Source organism: Cyprinodon variegatus, unplaced genomic scaffold (assembly GCF_000732505.1).
Source record: "Cyprinodon variegatus isolate N-32 unplaced genomic scaffold, C_variegatus-1.0 Scaffold1006, whole genome shotgun sequence".
Lineage (NCBI taxonomy): Eukaryota > Metazoa > Chordata > Actinopteri > Cyprinodontiformes > Cyprinodontidae > Cyprinodon > Cyprinodon variegatus.
The window spans coordinates 156,902-171,881 of NW_015151459.1; the positions used below are offsets into that span (position 1 = coordinate 156,902).

Here is a 14,980-nt window from a genome sequence, read left to right on the forward strand (position 1 = left end):
AAGGTTTGATTTTCGTGATGATGGCTGTTTTGTGAATAAATCGGTGATCTGCTTTAATATTTAATTGATACTGTTAATTAAAATACAGATTATCAGTGTAATGATTTACCACTGTTCGTGGGTAAAGCCAGATCGCCTTTTATGATTCTTAGATACTGATTCTTTTTCGGGACTGATAGGGATATCTTTTTCCTCGGTCTTGTCTTTCAGGAAACTGACGTGAGTCTCAGTAAGATTAGTAACAGGACTGAAAGACTCAAATAACAGGCTTGTGTCTTTGTTCTAATATCATATAAAGTCAGTGACAAAATAGAGCAAAATGTGTAATATTTTTTGTGTATCGTTGATTTTATATAACTTTGATGACAAATATGTTTAATAAAACTTTAACTTCCTGTTTGCAATGATTTTCTTTACAGAAACTAAGCAGTTAGGTGCCGTCTGAAGTAAAATTATGGAAAATATTGTCATTAAAAAGAGGATAAAATGGAAAAGATATTTTTAATTGTTTACACAAGTAACTGCATGCACTATACTTAAAAATTCACTTTTATAAAATTTATATATTTATAATAAAGCAACATTCCAGCTTTTTTGTGTAAATGTTACAGATCTCCGAAATGTGGGAATCAGCATTAGTTCATACCAGGGCAAATTATATCTAAATTAGGAGTGTTCATATTGCAGCTTTGATGAATTTCTGACATGCCTATATTTTAATACTCAACTGGCAACTCAACTTTCAGCCACATGCATCTAGTCATCGAAAATAGCAGATAGGGTATCCTTTTTCTGAAACTAAACATCAAATAAACATTTTTGCTTCAGCTGCTCTCCAGTGGCAGACTCAGGCATAAATTTGGTGCATGCGACTTTCTCCTTTCCTTGTGACAATAAACGGCGTGTTTTATATCAAGTCATATTGTTGGGATGGCTGCTGTCAGATACTGAGTTTTAAGGCTAATATTGTGCATCCATAATCCTAAACTGAACTCTGTTGTTTTCTAATGGCCTTGTCAATCATTCATTAAATAACAAAAGTTGTTTATTGATAAAAACATACATCACACAGAGTATAAATTGAAAAACTTGAACATAATACAAATCTAACCAAAATAAGAAAAGCTGTTTTTATTTGAAACAATTTGCTCTGTTTCACTGCAGAAGCACCGAGCTGTAGCTAAATACACATAAGAACCGTGATGTATTTGAAAATAAGCCATTTAAACATCTCATATTAAACTAGTTTATTTCCTTTCCTTCTCCTAAATACTGTTCTCATAAAAGAGAAAAAAATAAACAAAATTCAAAGTAAGAGCACATCATTTATATTTTTTGTATATCACGATTTGAAATGAAAAATAACAAAGAAAGAAAATATTTTTCATGTAGTTGTCTTTGCAAGAATTTTCTCTATTTTGATTCTGAGGCTTTCATGTGTGGGTTGATTTAAAAAAAAAGTCGCAGACTTATGCAAGCAAAAGAAAAAAAAAACGTATTCGGTTCAAACTTTGTGTTTGTTTAAAAAAAAATCAAATTTTATCTTTAAATTAATCACATATCTTAAAAAAACAAAGAAACAAACGAAACAATGAGTGCCTGCGAGTCAAACTCGGGGTTTGCTTTACACGTTTTTCCGTAACATCCGTGAAACTGCCTACGTTGTTCTCGGAAACCCCACCCCTTTCTCTTTGGAGAAGACGGTCGGCCATTTTAAGTGTATCAGTCGTCATTTCACATCGCTACAGTAGGACGGAGAACGTCAGGATTCAATTTCAGCATATTTCTCTTACAACTGTAGTGGAGAATTGCCTACTATGAACTGAATCTCTTCCTAAAACAAAAACAAGTAGATCCTTGTGAAGTGACGCATAAGCCAGTAGTTCAGCGTCGAGTTGTAATTTTTTTGCTCCTCAATGTAGCTAGAGGAAATGGCTGTGGAAAGCATGACTGTCCATCCAAACTCCCCAACTACCAACCACGAACACAACAGTCTTCTGACTGACGAAAGGTCGAGTAATTCTACAGTCATATTTAAATGAATTCATTTATTTGTCCTGTGCTTTTACACAAAAGCCCAGGGGTTCTTTTTGGTGGTTTTTTTCTGTCAAAGGGATTAAACTCGTCTTTTCTGGAAAACGAGTACAGAGGTAAAGCGAGCGGCCATGTTGACACGACGTCGCTTTCTGGGAGGCCTAAAAACTGGACCAACGTTATTCCCTTTATTTTATTACAGTGTTATAATCAGCCGATTTAAGCGAACTTGTCAAATGGGAAAAAGACAAGGTCGCGAAACCTGATAAATTAGTTTTCATTTCGTCCCATGATACAGTCTTAATCGCCAAGTTCGGATAATAATCTCGCTTAAAAGATTAAAAATATAAAGTCGGATTTTTTTTTCTTATTATTGCGGAGTTAAACTCGACGTCGCAGACAAAAATAAATCCAAATCCGACCGTTGGGTTCGCTAATTGGCAAGTTGTTTTTAAGCTAACATTAGCTTAGCATATACTTGCTAAATGCTAAATTAGCCGCTAATCCTAATAGAATTAGCAAATCGTCCACATTTAATTCCGCCGCGTTATTTACTCGTTTCGTTAAAAAAAACTTCCTCACAATTTCGACCTTTTTCGATCAACGGGAGCCCTAAAATAACACATTAGATCGGATTAAATGACACTTTCCGGCGGTTTAGAATCAACTGCCGCTATAAAAAAAACTACGCACTTTTCCAGCTATTGTATCCCTGCTTAGGAATGTTAGGAAAGATATTTAGGCCATTTAAACCATCAAATTGTTCGTGCTATTAAACCTTAAATGTAGATATATTGTTAGACATAAATATTTTACACCCTTTCATTGGATATGAATAGATTCATTCTGGGCATTTGTGAAGATTCCGAAGTTAGCTTCTGAGTTAGACCTTGTACAAAGGGCTCTTTGGTTGTCTTAGGGGACTGATCTGATCTAATTAAAACTGTGAAATATTAACACGGGATAAATCTACTCTAATATAATCTTTCATGAAAAAACCTATACTCCAAAACTTGATTGAGGTGATCAAATGCTGGGGAAAAAAACAAAGACAAATGCCCACTTTTTTCGTCAAACTGTGGATTTAAGTTATTTATTTATCGGTGTAGAATGAAAAGTTTTCTAAATCATTAAAATTGTGACCTTAAAATGATCAAAAGTTGTTAAGTTCTACTAACAGCAGAGGGTTGGCTTTGTTAAATCAATACCCTAATCAGAGGCCAACTTCAGCAATGTGTTTTTGCCTAACTTGTCCCTTTTATCCACAGTCGTGCCCCAAATGTATCGTGCCAAATCATCCCCATAAGTTTCCCCTCAAAAAAATGTCTGCAAAGCATCCCAAGTGTTTGAAGTCAAACACTATCGTTCCCATTTCCAAAAGTGCAAACTTAACAAAGCTTTCCCACCCCCTTAACAGAGCAGAGTCCTTAGAAAATGAAGGGAGAACTTTTTCTCTGTTGTTTTTGTGAAGAAAAACCTGTCGCAGTAAGTATATCCCCATTTTAATTAAGACCGTTTGCTTGGATGATTACTTCAGGTATGCACTCTTACCTGCTTTTGGTACTTCACTGCACTTAATAGATTCTAACAGTAATCAGGATTTGAAACAAGAAAAGCAAAAAATGAGTGAGGCGGAGAACGCTTATTGCACTGTTTAGTGAAACCTGGTGGAAAAACTTCCTTAACTTATTTGCTTCTTTTAGATAGGGACAAATAAATAACTCATTAAGTAAATATCAGCTTTTTCCTCTCTGCAGCTCTTGTTTATAAAAGCCTGGGTTGGTTAAGATGAGCCATTTTTACTTTTTTGCAGCATCCATCAATGACTTGTTAGGTTTCCAAGCTGAGGTTTGAGATGACTGGATGGACATTGTTTACATTCGAGGTTTTCCTTTAACTGGATTGGCGCCAGGTGATGTGTGCATAACATCTCTGGTCAGTGATACCACTGCTGTGTGTCCATAGTTGGTCCCAGCTCCACTCCACACCCACTCATATAATACAGCTAAATCCCTGTGCTGTTAGAGAGCCCACTGCTGGAGCAATCTGTTTCAGAGATGTTATTCCTGATCTGAGGGGTAATAGTTAACTAGTAGTTATAATTAGGAAGCCCTGCCAAAACAACATGGATTTGTTTACCTTTTTTATTATTATTATTTGATCTAGTTGTACAGATTCTGATTATTAACACCCACAATTTATACAAACCTCATTGCAGTCATAAGGTGGCACTTTCTGTTCGAATGTATTTGGTTTATTTTTTTTCATCTACACCAGGGGAGTAAAAGTTGCTAACAAGCTGCGTTCTGTGATGCGTCTGCAGAGGAGTGCTCTGAATATGAAGGATGTGGTGCGTTTTGCAGAGATCTCACAAGCTGCGGGTGACGTTTTGCCCCAAAGTAGATCAAGCGTAGGAACCTATAGATTTCTCAGTTTGTTGTGATCAGACAGGGATGTTTAATCTGCCGGTGGTGTTGGTCTGTATCGCACGTTAATTAGAAAGGTATTAATTAACAAAGTGTTTATACTCAATCGCGTCTTTGTTATAGAGATTTGTCTTTGATGTGAATAAAAACAAAAGGAGATTTATGGTTAGTCTATAAACTTAATAATCCAGACCCTCCCTTCCCCCTAAAAAAAAAAATCAATAAAAAAACATTTAAATATGGACCAGGAAAACTTAAAGTCAGTTTGATTGTACAAATATGTGAAAACTTGCAAGAGAGAAAAAAAAGGGTAGCCTATTTGTAAATGTTTTTAAAGCAGCTGTTGCTGATCATGTTTATAGCTGCTGTTGGAGCCCAAATGCCAATATAATACAAAAACAGGTTGGTTTGGGTCTTGGCTGGGATTTAGGAGAGTTTCAAGGCCAATGCTGATGCTCTTTGTTCAGATTTCCAGATGGGCTTCAACTTTTTTCACCCCTTAGTTCGTATCCTCATTTAGTTGCTCTCCATTTGCTCTCTAAAAACACACTTTTTTCTCCTTTGTAATTAATACATAATGAGCTTCTTTCTCCTGATAATAAAATAAAAAAATGTCGATACAGGATAACAACTATTATTTCATTATTATTTAATTATTTAAGCCAGCTGCTCTTTTTGGATGATATGACCTATAATGTGATTAACCAAACATTTTCCTCATCCTCTTGGTATTGTTTTGGAGTTAAAAGCCTGCATTTCCTCGCAGAAATTAACAGAACCGAAACAAATCCTGCTGTAGCAGACGGCTCATTTTTTTAACAAAACAAACTTGGTATAAACCTGACCAAAATTGTGAAATAACTATGTAGTTAGCTTAAGCAGATTCCAAAAGACTAGATTAGAGTTAATGCTGTTTCCATTTTCTTTTTTTCCTGAATCACATCTGATTAAAGTCAATGTTGTCCAGCTATTAGTCAAAATCTTCAAATATTATCCAGCTGTATTTATAAAGCACTTTACATAACCAAAATGACCAGAGTCTTTCAATAATACCTTATTCACAGCAGTGCCGTTTCTTATAGGTGCCTAAACTGAACATCTCGGGTTCATACTTGATGATACACATTTCTGTGTTCAGTTGTTTCTTGTTTTCGGGCTCATGATTTGTTTTTTAGACCTTAAACTGAGACAAACCAGAGGACTAAATGTCTGATTGCTTCTCATGCGCAGGCCTGAAGATGGAGAACTGGAGGAGGGCGAGTTGGAAGATGATGCAGAGGAGATGGTGGAGGAGGAAACAGGCCAGGTGTCTGCTGCAGCTGGACAAGGTGTAGATAAGGGCGAGGATGCAGGAGGAGGTGGAGGAGGTGATGAAGGAGGAGAAGCGGCGGCAGCAGAGAGGACTCGACGAAGCCGGGACCGCCACCCGAGCAGCGCTTCGGACGATGAAAGAGCACACCGGCACAAGAGGAAGCGGAAGAAAGAGAAGGAGCGGGAAAGAGAGAAGAGGAGGGCGAAAAAGAAGCGCAAATCAAAGCATAAAGTGAGATTCAGACCCTGAGCTAAATGTTCCGTTTTGTTGGAAACGTCCTTGATGTTTCTCTAATCACTGTTTATTTTTCCTCCCAGCGTCACGCATCTTCTGACGACGACCACTCTGACTTCAGTGAGGACTCCGACTACAGTCCAAGCGAGAAGAGAAAATACAGAGAAAGAGATTACAGTCCACAATACACATCCTCTGTTAGTATTTATACACTTTAATGATGTCTGTAGCGTCACTAAGGGGAGAAAATGTCATTACTTTACTAATTTCTTTGGATCCTTTGTGTTCACAGTCTCATGGTGGCTACGGTGGGCCAAAGAAAGGCAGCTACATGAAGATGGACAAACAGGGTTATGGGGGCTATGACGACTATGAAGATGACATGTATGAGGGAGAGGAGGAGGAAGACATGGGAGAGGAAGAGTATGACGACTTCGCAAAGGAGCTCAACCAGTACAGAAAGGCCAAGGAGGGCGGCCGAGGTGGGAGAGGTGAGAACTGAAGAGCTCTGGCTCTTTCTTTAGATCAAGATGCAGATGACTGTCCATACAACTATTTTCTTTTTTATGAAGAAATGATCAGAGAAGTTCAGTTTTAGTTTTAAAAGTAGACATCCTGGTTTTTACTAGTTGCTGTCTGGCTTCTCTTTTTCACCTGCAGGGGGCAGAGGTCGCATGAAGAGCCTAAGAGGCCGTGGAGGAATGAGGGGAGGGAGAAGAGGGAGAGGAGGAAGCAGGGGGCGAGGGGGGCGAGGAGGAAGGATGGGGGGAGACGACGATGGGGACGGCTACGGAGACGATATGGAGGTGAGGTTTGAAACTATCATGTTTGCTTCATGCAGAAGTAAAAGTCTTCCTCCCTAAACTTTGTCACTTTATCAAATCTGAACCAAACTTTTGTAAAAAAGGGTGTTTTATAAGCATCTCATGTGATTAGATTAACGCAAGGTAGAATAAAATGTGAAATTCCAGTCCAGTTTTGCTCTATGCATCCTTCCCACACACATCCCCATAGCATGATGCTTCCCCCACCATGTTTTCAGGTTGGTGTGGAGGATTTTCCATCTTTACTGGACAAAGCTCCTTCTGCACGCTATTTGTGCCTCCTCCCAGCTTCTAGCAAACTGGACAGCTCAGTCCAACAGTAGTTTTCTTTTGCCAGATCTGTTGCTCAGAAGACTAATGCTTGTTTTTAACCTGATTTAGTCTGATCTGTGGATTTCGCACCTTCTAGAGCAGGGGTCACCAATTAGAAATCTGTTACTTTCAACAGAATTTAACACTGAAATAAAAATAGTTTTTTTAAGGACTTTTTGAGGACTTTTTAAATAAAAAAAAAAGAAAATTTTCCATTTTAAAATCTAAAGTGTTTTTTGAAGTAGAGAACAACAATCGTTCAGTTTGGTATATAGACAATTTCCTGATTCACATATTTTATGAAACACCTGAACTGACCGTTTGTTATTTCTTTTCTTTTATTTCTGGCTTAATGAGAGCAGTAGGCTTTAAGCTTACCTGCGAGGCTTTAAACCTAGGTTTGAATCGAGACAAAGCCATTCTAAAGCACATATCGAGCTCATTATGAGCCTGGATCCATATTTATTTTTGATCCTGTTCATGGTGGAGATTCCTGCTTCACAGCAGCAGGTTGAGCCAAACATACTCTAAATGTGCAGGGTCATCTTTGAGCACGTCATTTCACTTTTCTTTCACCAGTTTACCGCGGTTCTTCCAGCAGTCCACACTTTCTCTGCTCTCTTTTTCTCATCATCTTCTCCTTCTTTCCCATCACCCGGCTTGCCACAGGTTTGCCTGCTGTGTCTTAAAGTAGCAGCAGCAGCTCAGACTGACAGCAGCTCATTGGCTGATTTGTATCATGTGTAGCCTGGTCTCAGGTGCTTTGGAGGGCTTTACCGTACAAACTGGAGAAGTGGCGCAACTGAATTTAACGCTGTCATACGACAACAGGCAGTAATTTCTAAATGTTTTAAATCAGGTTGGGTCTGGATTAGCCAGCAGGTAGGACCGGATCCAGACCGCGGTCCGCTAATCCGTGACCTCTGTTCTAGAGGAATGGGTGTGTGTGGGTTGGCTTGCTAGTTTGGTTGGACTTCCCCGCCCGTATTTTTGTGGTTTAGCAGCTGCTTCTTTATCTCCCCATGTTTAGATAGACGGTTGAACAGAGCTCTGCCTCTGGAACGTTCTGCCTGACCTATCAGCTGTGCTCCTTTTTATTCACAATGCTTTATGTGGACGTTCTCCAACAAACCTCTGAGGCCAGAAACGGAACAGCTGGGTTTATACTCTGATTTAATTACTCACACTGGGTTTCTGCTCATTATTTGAAGGGTTGAACTTATCTCACAGTAGGTGTAGCAGAGTAAAGGGGATCGGATGGAATTAACGGTTCACATTCAGGATTATTTTATCAAACTTCACTTAATAATTTGTGTTGGTCTTTCACATGAAATTCCCATTAAAAAACCTGAAGTTGTAAAACTTGAAGTTTCATGAGTAAGGATACTTTAAAATATGGACTGGATCTGCTGAATTTCTCATGAGCCTCTTTCTTTAACTTTGCAGTATGGAGAGGAAGACTATGACAACATGGGAGAGGATGACTATGATGACTACTCTAAAGAACTCAGTCAGTACAAAAGGTCTAAAGACAGAGGCAGAGGTTTGTGGCTTCATTTTGCTGCCTTATATAACAGACTAACAGGTGATAAAGTGTGTTTTGATCCAAGGTTCCTTCCTTTTGTGTTTCTCTCATCCAGGTGTTAAAGGAGGCCGTGGACGAGGCAGAGGTAAAGGAGGGCGAGGCATGATCCGAGGACTGAAAGGCCGAAGCAGAGGGAGAGGAAGAGGCGACATGGGGAACGACGACGACAACAATGGGGACATGGATAACGGGGTACCTTTCCTTACCGGATCTCTAACATGCGCACGCTTTAAAGTCAGTTTCCACTTATAAGTTTCTTATTATTTTATGCAAACCAGGATGGAGGTGATGGTCCAGGAGCAGGGAGGCGACATCATCATGAAAAGCACCAGGATAAGAAAGGAAAAGCCCTCTGCAAGTATTACATCGAGGGGAGATGCACCTGGGTAAGACCCCACGCCGTCCATTCACTGTGTTTACTCTCACCGGAGCTGTGAGGTTTCTGAAGCGCTTCTCTTTAAAAAAAAAAAATAAATAAATAACTACGTTGACCGTTTCTAACCACCAGGGGGACCACTGCAACTTCAGCCATGACATCGAGCTGCCCAAGAAGAAGGAGCTGTGTAAATTCTACATCACTGGTTTCTGCGCCCGCGGCGACCACTGTCCCTACATGCATGATATCCTTCACTGAGATCTTTGAAATGCTTTTGCTTCTGTTGAGTCGTTTGTGCTTTTTACTGGACGCCTTTGTTTCTCCTTGACTCCCTCTTCACGGGAATTCCCATGCAAGCTGTTCCACACCACAGGAAACTGTGTTAATGGAGACGAGTGCATGTTCTCCCATGAAGCCCTCAATGACGACACTCAGGAGCTGCTCAACAAGGTGGGAGCCTCCGATGCGGTTACATATTCTGTTATTTCTTTATTGAATTAACTTTTAGTTTGGAAAACATGGGAGTGACTGAGCTGTGGATGTTTTTGGATCCGTGTTTCAGATGCTAGCAGAGGATGCTGAGGCCGGAGCCGAGGATGAAAAGGAGGTGGAGGAGCTGAAGAAGCAGGGGATCAACCCCCTTCCTAAACCGCCTCCTGGAGTCGGCCTCCTCCCCACTCCCCCTCGCCCTGTATCCATGGACACCAACATGGGCGCTGTGGACTTTGGTGGGCCTGTAGGTGGAGACTTTGGGGGTCCTCATGGACCCAGTCAGGTTCCTCACAAAGGTCCACCGATTCCACCTCCCGTCCCTGGACCGAACCCCCCCATCGGTCCAGTCCACGGCCCGGATGAAAGCCCCTTCCAAGGTGGACCACCCACAAATCCCAACTGCCCTCCTCCACACATGGTTCCCCCGCCTGGTGGTGGAGCAGCGGCCTCAGCCGGGAAGAAGATTCCTTCGTTGTTTGAGATTAAAGTTCAGCCAACAGGACAACTGGCTCAGAAACTGGCCGTCAGGTAGGAGATCAGAAAAGCCACAGGAAGAATTTCCAGCAGGTTTATTAATGAAGAGCAAACACTTTAATAATTTGATGCAGAGCATGTGAACGGAGCGCCGCGCAATTCCCGCTCCCCCATCAGGAGGATGTTCGCTCACTCGCTCCGCCGCTCGAAGTTGCACCAAGACGCTCCGCTCAAAATCTGCTCCGCGCTCACCTTAATTTCCTGCTGCTCTGGAGAAATCGCTTCATGCACGCTTAGATTTTCAGGAGAAGTTATTTTCAGACATTTTTCCTTCATGTAATTATGCCAGGGCACTATGACACACGGCGTTTGATTTACTGATGTGACCGTTATATGTGTATAGTCTTCTTTAACTGGCTGTTAAATTATCGCACTGTTTCCCAGCTGTGAAAGTAACACCTCGCTGCATTCATGTTGACCCGCGTTTCCTATTTAATTATTCATTTATTTTAAAAAACTACATTAAAAAAGTTGTATGCGATCCATTTAAAAAAAATGTACCATAACAATCACTTTAGTAAAAATTTTAAGGATTAAAAACTGCAACTGTTTTTCAATTTAAAAACATGTAAAAAAAAATCTGCCTTAAATCAAATAAATGTTATTTTACAAATTTTATAATCCAACATTTTTAATTGACGTTGTGAGCCCATCGGAGTGAACTGGAGAAGAGCGAATCCTCGCTCCAGCGTTTGAATTGAAAACCGCTCTTCGCTCCACCATATTTCTTCCGCTCCGCTCACATGCTCTGATCTAAATGGGATAAAACATATTAAATGAAACAAAAAATTGTGAAGTTTTTCCAAGAATATCTTGTTTTCCACAAATTTAAAAAGAAAAAGTCTTTAGTAATTTGGTAGACATGGTCTTTGATAGTTCATCCTTTGCCTTTAAAGCCTCAAAAATCAATCTAAAAAATTTTTTGTCAACATGATTCTGATGCGGGTCATTTAACAGCCCAATCCTGCTCACTGCTTTTTCAGTTAGCTGAAGTGCTAAGCTAATATCAGCATGATTGCTCCTCAGTTGTTGATAATTTAGCTTTTTACACAAATAGAGATGATAAAAATGTTTCAAAAATGATGTTGGGTTGGCTTAATTTGAAGCTTAGTATGGGTTTTATTAGAACTACTACTATCCACAGTTGCGGTCAGATTATGACATCACTAGTTCTTATTTGGCTTTTTTATTGACAAACATTGTGGCTTTTGATTATTTATATCAGAAAAGCTGCTTTCTATTTGCTAAATCACACCCTCCCTCTTTGTATCAGAAGCCAGGCTCCCAGTAGCAGTCAGGCTCAGACCGCACCTCCTGGACCCCAGGGCCCACCTGGGGCTCCCCCACCCCGCTTCCCTGGTCCTGCAGGCATGATGTCCCCTGAATCACAGAACATGGGGCCCGCCGGAGCCCCCATGATGGGGGGATTTAACGACAGCCCCGCCCACGGAGGGACAGGACCTCCACAGGGTGGAGGAAACTTCTACAACGAGTTCTACAATCAGCAGGACGGGATGAAGATGGAGGGAGCGCAAGAAGGTCAGGATGGATCCCGGATTTAACTCGGATGTTATAATTTAACATTATCCGCTAACGGAAACCTTTTTTTTATCCCCCTCAGATGACAGGTTTCAGAGTTTTTCCGGCATGGACGACCGAGGAGGAACTGGAAACAGAGAAGGTCCTGCTAACGGGTCCACAGCCAGTCAGGGGGGCATCTCTGTTCCAGACTTTCTGCCGCCTGCTCAGCGCGTCCTGTTCATGAGGATACAGCAGAAACAGCAGGAGGAAGAGGAGAGAGCACGCAGGATGGCCGAGGGAGGGGCAGAAAATCCTAAAACCGTTGAAGGTATGTTAAGAAAATTCCCTCTCACTGCTCAGATCTGACTTAGAATTTATTCCTAATCATTCACATATAACCTGATCTGTTTCTTTTCCTCCTCCAGGTGACTCAGGGAACTGGTACTCCAGTGAGGATGAGGATGGTGGCAGCAGCGTGACCTCCATCCTGAAGACACTCCGGCAGCAGACCCAGGCTCCGCTGAAAACGGACGGCGTTCCCGGCGACTCTCGTCTGCCGAAGCCTTCTTCTTCCCACCCTCCAGCTCGCCCGGCAGACCCCCGCCTAGCGCGAGACCCCCGCCTGGCCCGGGCTGCAGAGTCGGCCCACACAACAGACAGCGCTCAGCCCTCGGCTCCTTCGTCCCTGGGGCCGCCCACGGACCCTAGGCTAGCAAGGCTCGCTGCCTCGGCCTCACATTCACCCCCTGCTTCAAAACCAGAACCTGCCATGGTCTACAAGCCCCCCCCGCTCACCGCTCCAGCCGCAGAGGAGGAGGAGACGGAGCGGGTTCTACGGGACAAGCCTGTGCCGATTCCTTTGGACCCGCTGATGGGTATGGCTCTGAGAGACCCTCGCTCTCAGCTGCAGCAGTTCAGTCACATCAAGAAGGACATCATTCTGCACATGCCCGCCTTCTCTAAAACCGTCACCTGGTCACCAGAGGACCTCCTCCCTCTCCCCATTCCCAAGCAGGACCCCCTGCCTCTCCCTCCAGGCATCCCTCCCGTACCCTCTTTGGGTCCACGCCTGTCCAGAGCCCAGCAGCCACAGCAGCTTCACTCGTCGCCGCCCCCCAACGCTCAGCCCGTTCCCTCCCTGGACCCTCCTGCATCCTCCTCCCTTCCAGACTTTGAGCTGTTGTCTCGAATCCTGAAGACTGTGAACTCCATCCCGTCCCAGACCACCTCCCCTCCTCACGCACCCACTCCCCCTCCTGTCTTATCGCTGCTCGGTCAACCGCCCCCCACGACTACCTCACCTGCAGAAAAACCCGTGGACCCTCGCTTACGTAAACCCCCGTCCGACCCCCGCCTGCAGCCACAGAAGTCAGCCCTGAAGCAACCATCAGAACCGGTCCCCTCCGTCCCAGTTCCTGCTACGTCTCCAGCAGCTTCCTCAGGTTCCCCCCCTCCAACAATCGCCCCCTACGACCCCAGGCTGCTCTCATCAGGGGGGGCAGGCCGCAGTGGGAGCACAGGGGCACCAGGGGGAGCCAGCGTGCTGAGCAGCATCAGCCTGTATGACCCAAGGACTAACAAACCAGGTAGCCCTGGTACCAGCAGTGGCTCCAGCAACTCCCCCAACTCAGCCAGCACAGAATCCAAACCCAGTGACGCCACAGCGAGTAAACCCAAGTCCAAGGAGCCGCTGTTTGTTAGGAAATCTGCTCTGGACCAACCGGAGCCAGAGAAAATTGTAGAGCAAGGAACTGATCGATACAACAGCTATAACAGACCCCGACCCAAACCGGCCCCCTCGCCTAACTCCACGGCCCAGACGGCACCTGCTGCTGCCACTGGAGCTCAGAATGCCCCTGGAGGGCCTGGAGAACAGGGGCCCGCAGGGGTCCACAACCTACCCGTGTCCTCCCTGTTCGGGGTGGTGAAACAGGCGGCCAAACCAGGCGGGACGAGCAGCCCGTTTGGAGGAAGCAGCCCGGCGCAGTCCGAACAGACAACCGCCGAGCAGGACAACGGCTCGCTGAAGGAAGTGTTCAAAGGCTTCGATCCAACAGCCTCGCCCTTCTGTCAGTGATACCATAGAAACAGAGGGCCAATCAGGTGGCTCGCAAGTTTGAACCTTTATTTGGACGCCGAAGAGGTCGTTGACAAACCGCCTGAAAGACACAAACGTCTGTGAACGGGACGCCGCACTGAGGCTAAGGCTGTGGACTCTGTGTTGATGGGAAAAATCAGATTTCTATTTTAAACTTATTGATGTATAAAAAGATGTGTTCTCTTGTCTCATATCAGCAGAAAACGTTTCTATAGAGCAAATATTTTAGCTTTAAAGCTTCTTTTTGTTCAGGATTTTTTTTTCTTTTTTCTGCTGCACTGTCAGTCTTCATGTCTGCAGCTCTGTGGGAACAAATCAGATTCTCAGCACCAAAATGTCGCATTTAGTGAATTATTTTCACTTTTTTTATGTTTTCTGGAGAAAGAGACAAAACTATCTAAATATAAATCTATAACCTGCTTGATTTATTTTCTAGTATTTATTTTTATACTTCTTGGCACTGTCAGCTTGTGTTGCCCGAAGGTTAATTGTTATATTCTAATTCCGCGTTTCCAGGTCCGATCTAAGCTCTTAACTTTCAGTTCTTTCTGTGCCACCGCTGTTATCTCTTCTTTTTTTCACACATTTGTTAAAACCTTTGCCTCCATCTGCCTTGTAGATAATCTCACTGGTTGTAAAAACAGAAAATTCCTGATTAAAATCGGCTTTTTTTTCCAGGATTAGGAAAATGTACCTGGACACTTTGCTAAAGCATCACTTCCACTTCCTCATACAAGGCTGGTCTTTTTCCTTTGTTTGCTCAAAATTCACCAATTTTCACAGTTAGTGATCTTCTAAGCATTGCTAACAATGGTTTGTGTAGAAATATTAATGGTTTTAATTTATTTCTTTGTTTTATACACTCATAATTAAACACACCTGTTCCTGAACTGAATCCCCATGTAAATTAGGATTGAAAAACTCGAGCTCTCTAACAGGGTGGGAAGAGCTGCTGAGGTAGAGGAAGCTCACCAGGAAGGGCAATTTATTGTTTGTCTTGTTTTTCTTTTGTAAATTTTTACATTTTTACTTTCCTCACCTTGTAAATTTGAGCCAAATCTTTAACATCATCCGGAGAGTTTTTCTAACTGTACTCTTTAAGTGAGGTTGTAAGTATTTAAATAAAGTCCGTACATGATCAGAAGGTTAAAACTCTATTTTCTGTATTTTTATTACCTCGGCTGATTCATCTGACGTGTTTCTGTATGAATGCCTAAAATCACAATAAAACT

General features: G+C 42.7%; 1 protein-coding gene across 2 annotated transcripts; it reads left to right on the forward strand.

The window, feature by feature from the left end:
• The first annotated feature begins 1,711 nt into the window (after positions 1-1,711).
• On the forward strand, positions 1,712-14,534 carry zc3h4 (zinc finger CCCH-type containing 4). Of its 2 annotated transcripts, none has more exons than XM_015399388.1 (14): positions 1,712-2,011; positions 5,691-6,003; positions 6,090-6,203; positions 6,299-6,497; positions 6,667-6,812; positions 8,589-8,685; positions 8,783-8,919; positions 9,006-9,113; positions 9,236-9,347; positions 9,444-9,553; positions 9,666-10,123; positions 11,403-11,668; positions 11,751-11,978; positions 12,076-14,534. In XM_015399388.1, the coding sequence occupies exons 1-14, from the start codon at positions 1,932-1,934 to the stop codon at positions 13,725-13,727; spliced, it is 4,020 nt and encodes a 1,339-aa protein (XP_015254874.1). In that variant the 5' UTR covers positions 1,712-1,931; the 3' UTR covers positions 13,728-14,534. The 2 variants fall into 2 exon arrangements, with proteins under 2 accessions (XP_015254874.1, XP_015254875.1); XM_015399389.1 differs by having other exon boundaries at positions 11,406-11,668.
• Positions 14,535-14,980: the final 446 nt, after the last annotated feature.